The following is a 17,286-nucleotide window of genomic DNA, read 5'->3' as shown; positions in this document are numbered from 1 at the left end:
TCGCTGAAAGATGCGGAAACAGTGGGGTCCTGGGGGTCTGGCAGAGTTGGCCGGACTTGGTTCGGTCGTGGCCGTGTTCCTGCTGGACCGTTTTCCTGGTTGGAATAAAAGGACATGATTTGTTTCGAAAGTTTCCCTGAACAATTGACTCCTTTTGAATGAATTTCCACCCTGGGGGGAGAGGCAGAGGATTAGGAATTGCCTGGCCTCTCTCAAATCCCCCTAGGCCCTCCACAGTCACTCATTCACCCAACCGTTCATTCAATCGTATTCATTGAGAGTTTACTGTGTGCAGAGCATTGTACTAAGCGTTTGGAAAGTACAGTATAACAATAAACATTCCCTTCCCACAACGAGCTGACAGTGTAGGGGTGGAGACAGACAATGTTATGAAAAAATTAAATTACATAGATTGGCAGCCAGGAGCACAGAGCTGGAAGACCCAGATTCCAGTCCAGTTCTGTTCCTGACCTGCTGAATGATTTCAGGCAAGTCACTTCACCTCTCTGGGGCCCAGTTTCCACATCCGTAAAATGGTAGCAGAGCCCTGCTTCCCTTCCAGCGCTTTGAACAGTGATTGGCACATAGTAAGCACTTAACAAATACTATCATTATTATTAACTGTGAGCTACATGGGGGACAAGGACTCTATCCGATATGAATGTCTGACATCTGCCCTAATAATAATAATGATGACATTTGTTAAGCACTTAACTGTTCTAAACGCTGGATGCTGTTCTAAGCACTGTTCTAGCGCTTGGCTTAGTGCTGGTCAAAGAATAAACGCTTAATCGATATCGTAATTGTAATTTTATTGCTCTTATCAGCCAGTCTCGTGCACAGCGATGAACCGTGCATGACTCGGGACTGCCACGAGCGGCTCAGAGACGCCAGAACCATCTGCTGGTGTGTCCAGTCCTGTCCGGTCCGGTCCGATCCGGTCCAACCCTCCCAGAGTACCGCTGACCCTCGCCCGCTCCTCCCAGCTGGACGCTGACCCTTGTGCGCCCCGAAGCAACGGGTGCGGGTGGCTGGATAGGAGCTGGGGGTGACCAGCATCTGACGTCAGGAATCATGTCCAGGAATCCTGGAATCATGCAGTCAGCAGCATGGCCTAATGGATAGAGCACGGATCTGGAAGTCAGAAGGTCATGAGTTCTAACCTCTGCTCCGCCACTTCTCTGCTTTGTGACCTGGGACAAGTCACTTCGATTCTCTGGGCCTCAGTTTCCTCATCTGTAAAATGGGGATTAAGACTGTGAGCTCTATGTGGACAGGGATTATTTTGAATCTACCCCAGCGTTTAGTACAGTGCCTGGCACGTAGTAAGCGCTTAACAAATACTACTATTATTATTATTATGTTGGTATTTGTTAAGCGCTTACTATGTGCCGAGCACTGTTCTAAGCGCTGGGGTAGACATAGGGGAATCAGGTTGTCCCACGTGGGGCTCACAGTCTTAATCCCCATTTTACAGATGAGGGAACTGAGGCACAGAGAAGTTAAGTGACTTGCCCACAGTCACACAGCCGACAAGTGGCAGAGCTGGGATTCGAACTCATGAGCCCTGACTCCAAAGCCCATGCTTTTTCCACTGAGCCACGCTGCTTCTCGTATTATGTCACAATACGGTTCCCCCGGAGCCAGCCAGGGGAGCGGGGAACCTCTGCTTCCCCCCCTCGCTCCAGAGCCACCGTAGTCTCTCTGGGAATACGGGTGCCGCGTCAGAGACGTAGGCCTGAGCAGCCAAACTGGAGGGAGGCTGGACGCTGACAACGGAGACCCCAGACCCTCAAGATGTGGAAAAGACCAGCCAGATACCAGGTTGTCTCTAGGGATAATCAATCACCGGTCAGTCAATCAATCAATCATATTTATTGAGGGCTTATCGTGTGCAGAGCACTGTAGTAAGCGCTTGCAAGAGTACAATATAACAGTAAACAGGCCCATTCCCTGCCCACAGACAAGTTTACGGTCTAGTTTACAGTCTACAGTGCAGAGCATGGTACTGATTGATTGACTGACCGTCTGATTTACTGACTGATGGATTGACGGACAGATTGTTTGCTTGATGGATGTACTGACTGTCTGAGGGACGTACAGATGGGCTGACAGACTGACAGGCAGTCAGATGGACTGGAGAAAGGTGACTGATGAATTGAGTGTGCAGGCAAGTACAGGTGGGGTACAGCCTTGAGCTCCTGACTCGGCCTTACCCCTGGCCAACCTGCTCTGGAAAAGGGAGAGATTCCCGGGGAGATCCTCTCTGGGCTTGCCCAAGGTCGCACAGAGAGAGAGGGCCTCCCCTTCTCGACTGTAAGCTTACCATAGAAAAGAAACTGCCAGCTGTAATATATTGTGCTCTCTCAAGTGCTTAGAACAGTGCTCTCCACACAATAAGGACAATAAGGATCCACAGGGCTCATGAGTTCAAATCCCAGCTCTGCCACTTGTCAGCTGTGTGACTGTGGGCAAGTCACTTAACTTCTCTGTGCCTCAGTTCCCTCATCTGTAAAATGGGGATTAAGTGTGAGCCCCACGTGGGACAACCTGATTCCCCTGTGTTTACCCCAGCGCTTAGAACAGTGCTCGGCACATAGTAAGCACTTAACAAATACCAACATTATTAATAAGCCTTCAGAGAATACCATGGATTGAGTGATTGATTGATTGATTGATTGGGACGTTCCCCCGCCTCTGTCCCCCCAAATGCAACTTGCCCATCCCCACCTCTGCCCCTTCCTTTAACCTCTCTGCCCCGGGCCCACTTCTGCCTCACTTCTCTCTGAGCTGTGTTGGGGCTCTCAGGCCAGGACGGGACTGAGGAGGCCGCCCGACTGAGCCGCTCATTCATTCATTCATTGAATCGTATTTATTAAGCGCTTACTGTACACAGAGCGAGATGCAGCGTGGCTCTGAGGCAAGAGCACGGGCTTGGGAGTCAGAGGACGTGGGTTCTAATTCCGGTTCCGCCACTTGTCTTGGGACCTGGGGCAAACCGCTTAACTTCTCTGCGCCTCAATTACCTCATCTGTAAAATGGGGATTAAGACTGGGAGCCCCACGTGGGACAACCTGATTGCCTTGTATCTAACTCAGGGTTTAGAACAGTGCTTGGCACTTAGTAAACGCTTAAAAAATACTGCAATTGAGAAACAGCGTGGCTTAGTGGAAAGACCACGGGTTTGGGAATCAAATGATGTAGGTTCTAATCCCGATTCCTCCACTTGTCTGCTGTGTGCCCTTGGGCAAGCCGTTTAATTTATCTGTGCCTCAGTTACCTCATCTGTAAAATGGGGATTAACATTGTGAGCCCCATGTAGGACAACCTGATTACCTTGTACCTACCCCAGCGCTTAGAACAGTGCTTGGCACATAGTAAGCGCTTAACAAATACCATAATTATCTTTATTATTACTGTACTCCCGCTGGGCCCGGGAGTCCGCCGGGGAAAACACTTAAAATAGCTCCGGGCCCGAGGCCCTGCCGGAGCCCTGGTCATCGCTCTAATTTGGGAAGATGGAGGCGGGGCGGGCGGACTAGATGAGCCGGGGTTTCTGGGGCCAGAAGGGGAGGAGGGAGAGGGGAGGAGCGGGGAGAAGGTGTCTAAAGGCGAGGAGGGGGGGCTGGGATGAAAGAATTATCGGCTGCCGGCTGTGGACCCCGCCCCCAGTCTGGATCTGACAGGTGCTGGGGGAGAGGGGAGGAGGGGACGAGACAGGTGGAGGGCGCAGGGGGAGAGAAGAAGGGAGGGAGAGAGTAGAGGGAGAGGGGAGGGGGGGACCGGCGGTGGAGAGGGAGAAAGGGGGGGACAGGAGAAGGCTGGAGAGGGGGACTAGCTGTGGGAGGGAGAAAGGGAAGAGGCGGGGGAGTGGGACAGGAGGCGGGGGGCGGGGAGGAGGAAGGGGAGCAGGAGGAGGCCAGGGGTAGGAAGGAAGGGTGAGAAGTGGGAGAAGGGGTGGGGGAAAGAAGGGAGGGAAAAGCGGGGAGCGGGGGGAAGGAGGCGAAGACCCGGGAAGGAAAGGGGTGGGAGCCGCCGCTCCTCTCCTCGCAAACTCTTCCCAAGTCGGAGCGCCTGGGCCGAGCAGGGCCGAGCCAGGACCATGGCGGCGACGGGGCCCGGAGCCGACGGGGAGCGGATCGACCTGTCCCTGGGTAAGTGACCCCCCCCCCCCAACACCTCCCGTCGAAGCCCCCTCCCCTCCCCCCGGACAGGCAGAGCAGGGACCCCCCCACCGGGGTCAGGGGACTCCGAGGCAGAGTTGGGGGGGGTATTGGAAGAAAAGGGGGCGGAAGCCAAAGTGGAGAGGGTCACAGGCCAGGAGGGAATGGATACGGGATTGTGGGGGGGAAGGGGGTACTGAATTGTCTAGTCATTGACGCCCTCACCCCTCACCTCTAAGTCCAGTCTGCGGCAGTGGAAAAAGCCCGGTCTTGGGAGTCAGAGGTCGTGGGTTCTAATTCCAGCTCCGCCACTTGTCAGCTGGGTGACTCTGGGCAAGTCACTTGACTTCTCTGTGCCTCAGTTAACTCATCTGTAAAATGGGGATGGAGACTGTGAGCCCCACGTGGGACAACCTGATTACCTTGTATCCACCCCAGCTCTTAGAACAGTGTTTTGCACATAGTAAGTGCTTAACAAATATCACCATTATTAATTACCGCCCCCCCTTCCTATCACGGTTACCCCGAAATTGAGATCTTTGGCGACAGAGCATGGATGCCAACGAGGGGAAAGAGACAATGTAGGAGGGGCGCAGAGAGACCCTAGGGATTTAATACTAATACTAATGATGGTATTTGTTAAGCTCTTACCATGTGCCAAATCCCCTCCCCCCCACCACCCTGCCATTGTTTGGGGGCAGCCCCAGCCCTCGGGAACTGGACTATCTCACTGGCTACCTGGAACAAGGGCAGCAAAGACGGGAGGGAGAAGCTGACACATCCAGGGGTCTCTCCTTTCCCCACCCTCCGCGGGCGACGGGGAAGGGAAAGGGAAAGAGAGAGAGGGGAATAGGAGAGGAAAGGGACTTACTGGCCTTTTCAGGGGAAAAATGGGGCAAGGCAGGCCACCCTTATAGACCCCATTTCCCAGGGACATACGGAAGACGAAAGAACACTTGTCAGTTTGGGGGTTTGAGGACAGTTCTCCAGCGTGGCTTAATGGAAAGAGCCCGGGCTTGGGAGTCAGAAGACACGGGTTCTAATAATAACTATAATAATAATAGTCATGGTATTTAAGCGCTTATTATATGTCAAGCACTGTTCTAAGCGCTGGGGTAGATACAGGATAATCAGGTTGTTCCATGTGGGGCTCACAGTTTTAATCCCCATTTTACAGATAAGGTAACTGAGGTGCAGAGAAGTTAAAACTGTGAGCCCCACATGGAACAACAAGGTTACACAGCAGACAAGTGGCGGAGCCCGTATTAGAACCCACGTCCTCTGACTCCCAGGCCCGTGCTCTTTCCACTAAACCACTAATCCCGCCTCCGCTACTTGTCAGCTGTGTGACCTTGGGCAAGACCCTTAGTTTGTCTGTGCCCCAGTTACCTCATCTGTAAAATGGGGATTAAGACTGTGAGACGTGGGACAACCTTGTACCTACCCCAGAGTTTAGAACAGTGTTTGGCACATACTAAGCGCTTAATAAATACCATAATTATAAATATTATTCTCCCCTCGCCCTCCCCTTCCTTCGTCCGTCCCTCGCTTCCCCTCGTCCTCCGCCCGCCCTCCCTTTCCCTCTCCCCGTTAATCGTATTTATTGAGCGCTCACTGTGTGCAGGGCACTGGACTAAGCGCTTGGGAGAGTACAGCCCAACAATATCACACATTCTCTGCCCACAACGAGTTTAACCCCGTCATCTTCGTCTTCCTCCCTGCCCTCGCTCGGCCCTTCTCCCCATCCTCTCCCTCCGGACCCCGCCGGACCCCAACGTTGCGGTCAGGGCTGGACAGTCGCCCCACCCCCGCCCTCAGGGACCCGGCTGGCCTGGGATGGGCGAGGGGAGGCTGCGGGACCGTCCCGCAGCTTCTTCTCTCGGGGTTATTTTTAGCGGCCGCCTCCACCCTCCGCCCTCCCTGTCTCCGCCTATTTAGTCAGGCAGCCGACCGGCCTAGCTCTGCCCCCGGGACCCCGGGACTCCAAACATCTCCAGGGGCCGGCGGCCGGGAGGGCGGCCGGGAGGCGGGGGCTTCCAGGAATCTGACGCCTTCTCTTTTCTTCTCCTCCTTCACCACCCTTCCAAACTCCTCCTCCCTTCCGTTCCTTGGCCGTGAAATCAGGCAGGCTCCGGCCCTGCCCGAGTCCCACGCGTGTCCTAGAAGGAGAAAGACCAGCCGGGAGATCGGACTATCCCTGCCAGCAGAGAGGGGGGACTCTGTGGAGGATAGGTTCTTCTTTCTTTTTTTATGGTTTCTGTTAAGCGCTTACTATTTGCCAGGCACTGAATTAAGCGTCGGGGTAGATACAAGTTAAACAGGTTGGACGCGGGGCTCACAGCCTTAATCCCCATTTTACAGATTAGGTAACAGAGGCACAGAGGGAAGTGAAGTGACATGCCCAAGGTCATACGGCGGACAAGTATCTGTTTACTTGTTTTGGTATCTGTCTCCCTCCCTCTAAACTGTAAGCCCTTTGTGGGCAGGGATTGTCTCTCGTGATTGCTGTATTGTACTTTCCAAGCGCTTAGTACAGTGCTCTGCACACAATAAGCGCTCAATAAATGCGATTGAATGAATGAATGAATGAATGAATGGTGGATCTAGGTTTAGAATCCAGGTCCTTCTGACTTCCAGACCCGAGCTCTAGCCACTTAGCCTCACTGTTCGATTGCTGGAGCCCCCTCCTCTCTGTATTGCTCCTCCAGCTCCGCCATGAGCTTTGCATTGGCCGGGGGTGGGGGCGTGGGGAGGGGGTGCGGAAGGGGAGGAGGTGGTGTCTAGTTCGGTGTCTGCCCGGTCATCGTGGCTAGGAATTCACGGGTCTACAGGTCCATCGGTCCAGCGGAGGCTGGCAGGACGGGTGCCCAGCTTCCTGTCTGCCCGGGAATGCTCCCTCCCTACCCCTTGTCCATTCTTTTCCTACCTCTTGTCCGCCCCCTCTTTATCCCCTGTTCGCCCCTCCCTGGCCCACTCCAGACTGCTCCAGGGCGGCCCTCACTGAGGGGAGACGGGCAGGAATTTGGCTGTCAGGGAGGCTTGAAGTGGCTGCATTGGCCAGGAAGAGGAGAGAGCAAGAGGGAGAGGGGAGAGGAGACAGGGAAAGAGCAGAGGGGAGGGAGATTAGAATTGGGTCCAGCAGATAGTTGAGAAAAGGGTAAGAAAGAGGGGAGAGGAGGAGAGACAAAAAACTGGAGAGAGGAAGGAGGAGGGGAGAGGGGAGGAAGGAGGAGGAGGAGGTGACCCTCAGCCTCTGGCCAGCCGGGAAGGGCAGGCGGATTAGGACTCGATCCCAACAGCCTTCCCATTGTGGGGGCAGGGAGGGCAGGGGTCCCAGATGATGATGGTTCAGTCAGCGGGATCGTCCAGCCGGGCGCAGACCCCTGGCTGAGACCCTCTCAACTTTGATCTACCCAAGCACTTAGTACATTGCTTGACACTTAGTAAGTGCTTAACAAAAACTCTTATTATTACTATTATTATTAGCCCCTTTCTTCCTTTTATGATTACTGGCTGTGATTATGATTACTGTTATTGTGGTTATTGTTACCATTACTATTATTATTAGCTCTGAGTCCCCTCCTGGCTTAATGGTTTGCTACCCGCCCGCTGTTCATCGCCCATCGGTCTCCCCCCGTTTCCTCCCCACCACTGTCCAGATGACATCATCAAGCTCCACCGGAAGGGACCCACGACCTCGGGAGCACAAGAAGTGGGGAAGAGACCCCCCGTCGCCCCCCGGCCCCGGTTTCTCCCAGGCAGTGGGAGATCATCACAGCAAGGTATGTTTAACCATACAGGCCACCTGAAGGCTGGTAGGAGTTGGGGATCTTAGTGGTCACTAGACGGGGAGGGGCCACCCTGGAGCGGTCTGGAGTGGACCAGAGAGGGGTGGACAGGACATAAGGCAGGGAGGACTTGGGGTAAGGAGGGGGTGGATGGGGTTAGGGAAAGAATGGACGAGGAGTAGAGAGGGAGTGGATGAGGGATAGGGAGGGAGCATTTCCCGAATTTTCCAGACTTGGACTACTAGTCACTCACCTAATGTCCTAGAATCACACACCCTAACAGCCAGAAAGTTCTTTCTCGAGTCTGACCACAGTCTCTCTTGTTACCCTGAGCTCTTTCCCCACGTTCAGCTCTCAGTGGCCAAGGTGAGAGTCTAACCAGTGTCTCCCACTAAGCCGGTTCCCTGTAGTGGAGGTGAGGATCAGGCCCCTTGCCCAGGAGAGGCTCCAAAAAGGAAAGGGCCCATCCCGCCTGTCACTTACTGCCTGGATGCAGGAGGCTGGACCCATTGAAAGCGTTCCTAGCCTCCATCCCTCCTGACTCTAAGAGTCTGAGATGGTTGGGGGTGGGGAGCAATTGTCTAGGGCCACAGTAGTACTGTAAAAATCACCAATCAGGCAAGGCCTCTTGAAGGATGTGGCTGGGAGGGGAGAGGGGGCGCCATGACCAGGATGGTAGGGGTCAATCAGAGAAGGTCTCCTGGAGGTGGGGTCTGGGGGTGGGGTCTCTGGCTTTATGCTGTGTCTATAACCCCTTCCTCTTTTCCGCAGCACCCCAGAGATTCAGGAGGAAGTTCAGGCCACAGGGATTCTCAAGACGATTTCCAAATGCTCCCAAGACAGGAGGGGCTGGTGGGTTTGGGGGACGGAGCCCCCTGAACAGACCAGCTGCAGCTCCAGAGGTACAAGCTCCCCAGAGCCGCCAGGACCCACCATGGTTCTTATGGCGGCCAGCCCCGCTACTGGGACTTGCATCGGGATTATTAGGGCAGTCGGGGACCCTGCTTCCAGAGCCACCATTATGCCACCTGTGCCGGTGTCCACTTTGGTGCCTGCATCAGTGTCCGCATCCACACCTGTGCCGAGGCTAGTGGCGAGCCTTGCATGTATGCTTCTCTATGGAGAAGCAGCGTGGCCTAGTGGAAAGAGCATGGGCCTGGGAGTCAGAGGTCATGGGTTCTAATCCTGGCTCTGCCACCTGTCTGCTGTGTGACCTTAGGCAGGTCACTTAACTTCTCTATGCCTCAACTACCTCATCTGTAAAATGGGGATCAAGACTGTGAGCCCCATGAGGGACATGGACTGTGTCCAACCTGAATGCCTTATATCTACCCCAGCACTTGGAACAGTGCTTGGCACATAGTAAGTGCTTAACAAATGCCACAATAATTATTATTATTATCTATTGGCCACCCTCTCTGTACATGCATGCCCATAGCTATTTGCTGTCCTCACTCCAGAAAGCAGCCCTAGTCACTGGCCCAGCCAGGGGCTGCCTTTCCGTAAAGGTGTCTGCATCCATGCAGCAGCAACAGCAGGATGAGGAGGAGGAGGAGCAAGCACTGCGGCTGCACTAGTCTTCACTGAGCCCCTGCTGTGTGCAAAGCACTAGCACTGAGCACCAGGAAAATACACAGATGAGAATTAGATAGGTCCCCTGGCCCCCGAAGGGCTCCCAGTCCCAGAACAGAGGAGGGGAGACAGGGATGGTGGCACACATCAAGAAAAATGAGTCTATGTAAAGCACAAAGGTGACATGAAGGAAGAAGCCAGAGATAAATATAAGAGCGGCTGTGGCCTGTGGCTAAAGGAGCAGGGCTTCGGGCCCTTGGTGGTTCCTGGCAGCTCCTAGGGACCAGTGGTCACAAGGGTGGTAGTCTCAGCGGAGGCCATCCGGCGGCATTCTAGGGCTGTGGAGAGAGGTCGCCTCGTGCTGCCGCAGTTGTTGAGGCTGCCTGTGATTGCTGTGGCTGGTGGTCCGTCCCTCAGCCTCCCTGGACTGCACAGCAGGCACTGACTCTCCCTCTTAGTGGCCATTTTAAGGTTTTGGATAAGTTTCTTGTACAAGGAGGGGCATGGGGAAAGCCTGCTGGTCATCCATCTTTATTTATGCTGTGATTTCACCAAGGTGAATGCTGATGGCTACAGGTCCTTATGGGGAATGGAGCAGCTTCCAACAAGGGCGCACTGGGGGCGTCTGGTCTATGAGGTCTGGATGGGCAGATGGACAGAAGGGGACAGAGCAGGGCAACAGGACAGACAGGTAGGGGTGGGCACAGAGCAGGGTACCAGGACGGATGGACAGGGATACCGGGCAGAGTAGGGCACCAGGATGGATAGGTAGGAGTGGGGACAGAGCAGGGCACCAAGATGGACAGACAGAGGCAGGGCGCCAGGACGTTTAGGGGGATGTAGCAGCTTCTGGGGAGGATAACCAACAGACGAACCATTAATAGCGGCTGCACCATTTGGATGTCCTGATCCAACATCGAGGTCGTAAACCCTGCTGGGAGAGTCAGGACTCCACAGTTTGGATGGACGCAGGCTGAGATGGGGCAGCACTGGAGCTGATAAACCAGGGAAGGGGCAGGCCACTTGAACATGGAATTGCTGTCTCCAAATCCCTGAGCCATGCAGTATGGACAGGGCTCCAAGCCGTGCAGGGTGGACGGGGGTCCAAGCCATGCAGTGTGGATGGGACTCCCAAGCCGTGCAGCCTGGACAGTGCCCCAAGTTTTGCGGTGTAGTCGTTACCTCCAGGCTGTGTGGAGTGTGGTTGGGCCATGAGCAGTGTGGTGTGGGTGGGGCTCTGGGTTTGCAGTGTGGACACTGACTCCAGGCTGTGCGGTGTGAACGGGCCCTGAGCAGGGCAGTGTGGAGGGCCCTGAGCCGTGTGGGGCAGAAAGGGCTCCTGGTTGTGCAGCGTAGACCCTGGCTCCAGACTGTGCAGAGCAGATGGGGATCTGAGCTGTGCACCGAGGATGGGAGTGTGCAAGGGGAGCAAGGACGGAGAAAGGCTGGAAGCACCTTGGTTTTAAGTTCACATGAACCTACTAGGGGCAGAGCAGTGTACAGGAGCTTGAGAACAGGCCAGGGGCCGGGAGCTGGGGGCTGAGGGCTGGGTGCTGGGGACCTGCACTGTGGAGTCTCATGATGGGGGCTGAGGGCACGAGGGTCTGAGGGCAGGGGCCAGGGGCTGCCCTGAGGGATCTGGTGCTGGGGGCCGGAGGCTGGGATCTCATCCAGGAGGCAGCCTGTCTCCCTTTCTAACTCGGACTGTCGGCCAAGCAGGGTGACTCGGATGCACGGCCCTCACCTCAGGGCCAACCCGGGCAGCAGGCAGCATTCAGGCGGTGGCCCGGACCGGGAAGATTCGGAGCAGCGGGAAGAATTGCCGCCACCGGTACCACCGCAGCAGCTTCAGCTAAGAGGTAACTGTGGTGGGGGAGTTGGGCACGGGGTGGCTCCCCACAGCTTTCCCAGCAGCAGCTTTCTGCCAGAGTTCCGCCCCCAGGAAGAACCCAGGGTCCTGATACTATCTGCCAGGTCTTAAGACCTTCCAGTTCTGCCCTGCCAGGAACAGATAGGACCGGGGCTCCCGGCATCACAAACCCCTCTCCTGTGCCCCTTGGGTCACTCCCACCGCCCCGTGGCTCTCAAACCAAGCAGAGTGGTCTAGCGGATAGAGCATGAGCACAGGAGTCAGAGGATCTAGGTTCTAATCCCCAATTCCACCCCTTGTCTGCTAGGTGATCTTGGGCACTTATATTCTCTGTGCCTCGGTTTTCTCATCTTTAAAATAAGGGTTAAATCCTTCTTCCTCAGTATTGACCGTGAGTCTCATGTGGGACAGGGACGTATTAAATCTGTTTATCTTCTTTTTAAAAAAAGATATTTGATAATTGATTGCTATGTGTCAAACACTGTTTAAACTCTGGGGTAGATACAAGTGAATTAGGCCCCTTCCAGTTGACAGTTAAAGCCAGTGGGTAGATCCAGTCTAGGGTGGTCACAGCGAGCTGAATTCATAGTTAGGTGATCCTGCAGTTTGAGGTGGCTGCTGCAGTCAATTTCTGCCGAGTGTAGTGAAGTCTTCCATTGGAAACGAGGGCCGAGCCTCAGGCCTAACACTCTGGGATGGAGACCCTGCTTGGAGGAGTTGATTCTAGCACCAGTGGCTGGTAGAGTACCCCTCGCTTGCTCTCGTCTCTGCCCACTGGGTTCCTGCCAGGGCACAGTGAGTGAGAAGATGGGCAGAGGAGCAGCGCATTGTCAGGTGTGGGTACAGCCTCTGCCTAGTCAGCCAGTTACAGGCAGAGCTAGGGTCAGAGCCCAGGCCTCTGGGTTCTTTGAGCTGGGCCCTGTCCGCTGGCCCCACAGCAGTTAATATTCCCATTAAAACCCATCTGGGAATGCCTGCAAACATCTGCCTAGAGTGGAGTGGTCACTTCCCCGGGACTGACCTGGCCCTCTCTGGGGTCTCCAGGCCATTCGCCCTAAAGCGAAGGGCGATGGTGGCAGCAGCAGTGTTCCCGCAGAAGGCGGGTCAGCGCAGGTGGACTCCAATATCCTCTCGGCGCCAGGTGAGTGGGGATTTCTCCACATCAGGTGTGACTGGGGAGGCATGGTAGGGGAATACCTTTTGCAACCCAAGGAGCATCAGCCCCATATCTCCCTCAGCTCCTGCTCATGGGCAGGGCCCAGCTTCCACGCCTGGATTAGATCCTTCTCCTTCCCTCCCCTCCCCCAAGGTCCCCACCATCCAGTGCCCTCTAAGCACCCCAGAGCCCAGACTGGTTGCTGGGCACCAAACCAGGCTATCAGCTGCTAACGGTGGTAACAGCGGCCATCAGAGTGAGCGATATCGATCGCCCCAATGGTTCTGGGTCCTGAGCCAGGCAGGGTGGGAGGCCGGGGCCCAGGCGATGGCTCTGAGCCGGAGGGTAGGAGATAGGTGGGTGGGGAGGTGGCTTTATCCCTCGATTCACCTTTTCCCATGGGTTTGGTTGCTATCTCCCGCTCAGTTCTCCCTGCAAATGGAATCAGACACAGACGGGAAACCGCTGAGGGCCCGAAGGTGATGGGGGCTGGGAATGGGAGGAGAGAGGGGGCAGTTGGGGAGGGAGAAGAAGGGGGTGGAGGGGCAGAGGAGTTGGGAAGGGGGGAATGGGCTGAGGGACAGAGGAGGGGGAAGAGAGACCAGTGGAGTTGGAGAGGGGATGGGCAGAGGGTCAGAGGAGATTGGGAGAGGGGTCGGGCGAATCCGGACATGTGGTGATCAGGTCGTCCCTGCCACTTCATTCAGGCGGCAGCTGCTGCCCCCACGTGGAGCCGTGCTGACCATCTCCGTGTCCAATCCTCGGGCCAGGGAGGCCAAACCGTGAGTGATGATCTATCGATCAATCGATCGATTGACAATTCCATCAATCCCGGACACTTATTGAGTGGTCAGGACAGCTCAGGGTTCAGTCAGTCAGTGGTCTTGACTGAGCACCTACCGTGTGCAGAACACCGAATTAAGCACTCGGGAGATAAATCTACAGGGAACAATCCATCTATTTATTCAGCACTTATTTACTGAGCACTTACCATATACAGAGCATTGTACTAAGCACTTGGGAGAGCAAAATATAACAATAAACAGACACACTCCCCACCCACAATGAGCTTACAGTATAGAGGAGGAGACAGACATTAATATAAATCAGTTACAGATTCATTCATTCATTCATTCAGTAGCATTTACTGAGCGCTTACTATGTGCAGAGCACTGTACTAAGCACTTGGAGTGTACAATTCAGCAACAGATAGACAATCCCTACCCAGTAACGGGCTCACAGATATGGACATAAGTGTTGTGGGGCTGGTAGGGGGATGAATAAAGGGAGCAAGTTCGGGAGACTCAGAAGGGAGTGGGAGAAGAGGAAAGTGGATCACTGTACTAATAGTTTGGATGGAAAGGAAAGGGTGGATTTTAGTGCCGCAGTGAAGATAGAACTCTGGTAAAATTGAATATATGGATTGAATGAGAGAGATCAGTAGTCAGGGAAGGCTTCTCGGAGGAGCTGTACCTTCAATAAGGCTTTGAAGAGGGGGAGAGTCATTGTCTGTTGGAAATTGTCCCTGCCCTGATGTAGCTGTCATTCTAATGGGGGTAGCCGACAGACAAGCAGGCAGGCAGACGCTTAGTCAGTCAGACAGACAGACAGAAACAGTTTACAAAGTGTAGAAGCAGGACCAGGTGTAGACCAAGTGGAAGTTTCAGGGGTTTCAGAGTGGAGTTGCTCGATAACCTTTGCAATCAATTAGAAGCAGTGCAGTCTCGTGGTTGAAGTGCAGGCGTGGAAATCAGGCAGACTGCTGCCGCTCCTCTGCTATGGGACTCTAGCCAAGTAGTTTCACTTCTCTGTGCCTCAGTCACCTCAGCTGTAAAGTGGGGATTAAGACTGTGAGCCTCATGTAGGACATGGACTGTGTTCAACCTGATTAGCTTGTGCCTCCCCCAGCGCTTAGTACAATGCCTGGCACATAGTAAGCACTTAAGAAATACCATCTTTTAAAAAATGGAACATGCTGAGGGCAGGTGGCCATGGGACATCAGTACATGTCAGTGGATGCAACTGGGGGTTGACAGTTAATTGGGGAGGGCCTCCTGGAGGAGGTGGCTGAGGAATTATTTATTCATGTATTTATCTATTTATTTATTTATTCATATTGATGTCTGTCTCCCCCTCTAGACTGTGAACTCCTCGTGGGCAGGAATGTGTCTGTTTATTATTTGTACTCTCCCAAGTGCTTAGTATAGTGCTTTGCACACAGTAAGCGCTCAATAAATACAACTGAATGAATAAATGAATGACATGACATGATAAGACCAGAAAGGTGGAGGGCCGGTCAGGGAAGACTCAATCAGGGAAGGCTTCCTGGAGAAGGTGGCTGGAGTGGTGTGATAGGACCAATCAGGGAAAGCCTCCTAGAGGAGAGAGATCTCAAGAGCCTTTGAAAACGAGGAAAGCCTTGGTCTGGATTTGGATGGGTCGGGGAAAGACCTAGGCTAGGGGAACAGAAGGACAAGGAGATGGGAGTGGGCAAGTCAAAAGCAAGGCACCATGGGAGGGTGCCTGGGAGGAGCAAAGAGTGTGAACCTCCCTGCTCTGGGTGCGAGAGCTGCAGACTCTTGGACAAACCAAAGTTGCAATAGAATCCTAGAAAGTAAAACCAATAGTGTAGGGGACATTCTTCCAGAGAACTAAGAAGAATAGTTTCATTAAGGATAGAAGAATTAGAGGATTTCCTTTGCCTTCCCTCTATGTCCTGTTGAGGGCTATGCCAAATACAGAAGACTTGGAGTCAAACATCCAATCAAACAGTGGTATTTACTGAGCATTTATGGTGTGAAGAGCACAGTACTAAGTGTTTGGGAGAATACAGTACAATTGAGTTGGTAGACACGATCCAGGCCCCCAAGGCTTTCTGCATTTTCAAAGACTTCTGGAGATCTCCCCTCCTCCAGGAGGCCTTCCATGGTTGATCCCACCTTCTTGTCCTATCACACCACCCCAGCCACCTCCTCCAGGAGACCTTCCCTGATTGACCCCCACCTTTCTAGGACAGACTCATGATCCCCCCAGCCCAGAACTCCATCCTTTACAGGAGCACCAGGGCACTTGAAGGAAATGTGTCCCACTTGCTCTCCTGGATACTCAACATCACGGTTAGGGCTGAATGATCCAGCATCCTCACTCTCTCCTCTCCCTCCCTGACTCTCTCCCTCCTCACCCAGCACAAACCATCAAACACCTCTGACTATCCCCTCTCCATCGCTGACACTCCCCCAGTGACCCAGCATGGACTGTGTCCATCACTCCTGATTCCCCCCCGCATCTCGAACTCTCCCCACCATGAACAAACAGGGAAATTTGTTCCTTGGATCTGCCAGTGTTTCTGGCTATACAGCTCCCCATGGGAACAGATTCTCTGTGCTCACCCCACTCCTCACTGGGGCAGACAAGTCTCTCGGCTAACAGATATCCCCTTTCCTTTTTGGTTCTCGACAACCTGTATTGAATCGCCAGATACGGAAGAGCAGGGTTGAAGCCCCCATTTGGCACATTTGTCCCAAAGGCAACCAGACCCCAGCCCAAAGGCGTGTCCCTGAGATTCAACTTCCGGGCCATGGCCAATCAGGTACGGAGCAGGGAAATCTGGTGGGTGCAAGGCCTAAAGAGGGATGTCGGGTGTGTGTTTGGGGGGTTCATGTCCTTTCCGATCTCCGTGTTAGTTCTAGAGGGAAGCAGTGGTAGGAATCATAGAGTTTTCTGGGGCCCTCGTCCCTCTCATGAGGTCTGTGCTCCCCAGTCAGCCAGAGCCTGAGGGGAAGGTCCCAATTTGGTGAAGAGGACAGGGGAGAGCATCCTTTTATTTTCCTTATCAGGGATGACTGAGCATCATGGTTGGGGGATGTGGGGAAGGCTGCTTGGCTTAAGGGGGAGAGGTACAGCTGTGGAAAGCGACACTGGTCAGGCTATCAGGCCGCTGGATGGGAGGGACTGGGCATTTGGGGCGTCAGCATGGGTGGTGGCACTGTTGATTGGCCCAAGATGACAAAATCCCTGAGGCCATTCTGTTTTCATTCTCCCTCCCACAGACAACGCTGACGCTGAATGAGCGGTTCTCTGGCTTGGAGATTAAAGGACGTTTGCCCACCGCGAGACTTGGAGGCCGGACCGTGACCCTCCCCTGAATAGCTGCAGAAATGGCATCTGGACACTCACTGCTCCACTTGGCAGGCCTTTGGGCCTCTGGCCCAATGCCATTTCCTCTGTTCTTTTCATTTAGCGCTGTGGCCGATCTCTTTTTACCACTCATTAAAAGAGGAGTCACAACCTCTTGGAGCTTTGTCTCAGGACAACCAGGCTTTCACAAGGTAAAGAGAAAATTGACTCTGGCCTCCACCTGAGCACTTGCAGGCTGGGGAGTCAGAAGACCCAGATTCTAATGCCGCTTCTTCACCCCTGGCCTGCTGTGTGACTTTGAGCAAGTCACTGAAATTCCCTGCACCTCCATTTCTTCATCTGTAAAACGGGGATTCAATATCTGCACTCCTCCCACTCCTAGACCATAAGCCCATGTAGAACCAGGACTGATTATCCTCTATCCGCCCCAATGCTTAGTACAGGCCTTGGCACATAGTAAGAGCTTAACAAACATCACAATTATTATTATTAGGTAACTGCTTCATTCTGGAGTCCTTGATCACAAAGAAACCACTGTGAAAACCAGTGTCAGCACAGCCAGACTGTGCCAAACCAATGGTCTGCCGTCCCCTTCCCTGC

At 53.9% G+C, this 17,286-nt stretch overlaps 1 protein-coding gene across 4 annotated transcripts; it reads left to right on the top strand.

Annotated features, from left to right (window-relative positions):
• Window positions 1-3,616: 3,616 nt before the first annotated feature.
• Window positions 3,617-16,842, top strand: LOC103169924 (UAP56-interacting factor-like). Of its 4 annotated transcripts, none has more exons than XM_029067073.1 (10): window positions 3,617-3,686; window positions 4,066-4,154; window positions 7,823-7,945; window positions 8,723-8,853; window positions 11,243-11,382; window positions 12,438-12,534; window positions 12,976-13,028; window positions 13,257-13,331; window positions 16,027-16,138; window positions 16,599-16,842. In XM_029067073.1, exons 1-10 carry the CDS (start codon window positions 3,631-3,633, stop codon window positions 16,692-16,694), a joined length of 972 nt encoding a protein of 323 aa, XP_028922906.1. In that variant the 5' UTR covers window positions 3,617-3,630; the 3' UTR covers window positions 16,695-16,842. The 4 variants fall into 4 exon arrangements, with proteins under 4 accessions (XP_028922906.1, XP_028922905.1, XP_028922907.1 ...); XM_029067072.1 differs by having other exon boundaries at window positions 11,240-11,382; XM_029067074.2 differs by lacking the exon at window positions 12,976-13,028 and having other exon boundaries at window positions 11,240-11,382.
• Window positions 16,843-17,286: the final 444 nt, after the last annotated feature.

This window comes from Ornithorhynchus anatinus, chromosome 6 (genome assembly GCF_004115215.2).
Source record: "Ornithorhynchus anatinus isolate Pmale09 chromosome 6, mOrnAna1.pri.v4, whole genome shotgun sequence".
Lineage (NCBI taxonomy): Eukaryota > Metazoa > Chordata > Mammalia > Monotremata > Ornithorhynchidae > Ornithorhynchus > Ornithorhynchus anatinus.
Note: the sequence above shows the minus strand (reverse complement) of the source record. Positions and strands in the feature narration are given on the sequence as shown.

Coding starts and splice junctions, on each gene's coding strand:
- LOC103169924 (XM_029067072.1), top strand. CDS start 3,631: ATGAAAGAATTATCGGCTGCCGGCTGTGGACCCCGCCCCCAGTCTGGA. Junction 7,946..8,722: donor TGGGAGATCATCACAGCAAG/GTATGTTTAACC, acceptor TCTTTTCCGCAG/CACCCCAGAGATTCAGGAGG. Junction 13,332..16,026: donor CGGGCCAGGGAGGCCAAACC/GTGAGTGATGAT, acceptor TTGAATCGCCAG/ATACGGAAGAGCAGGGTTGA.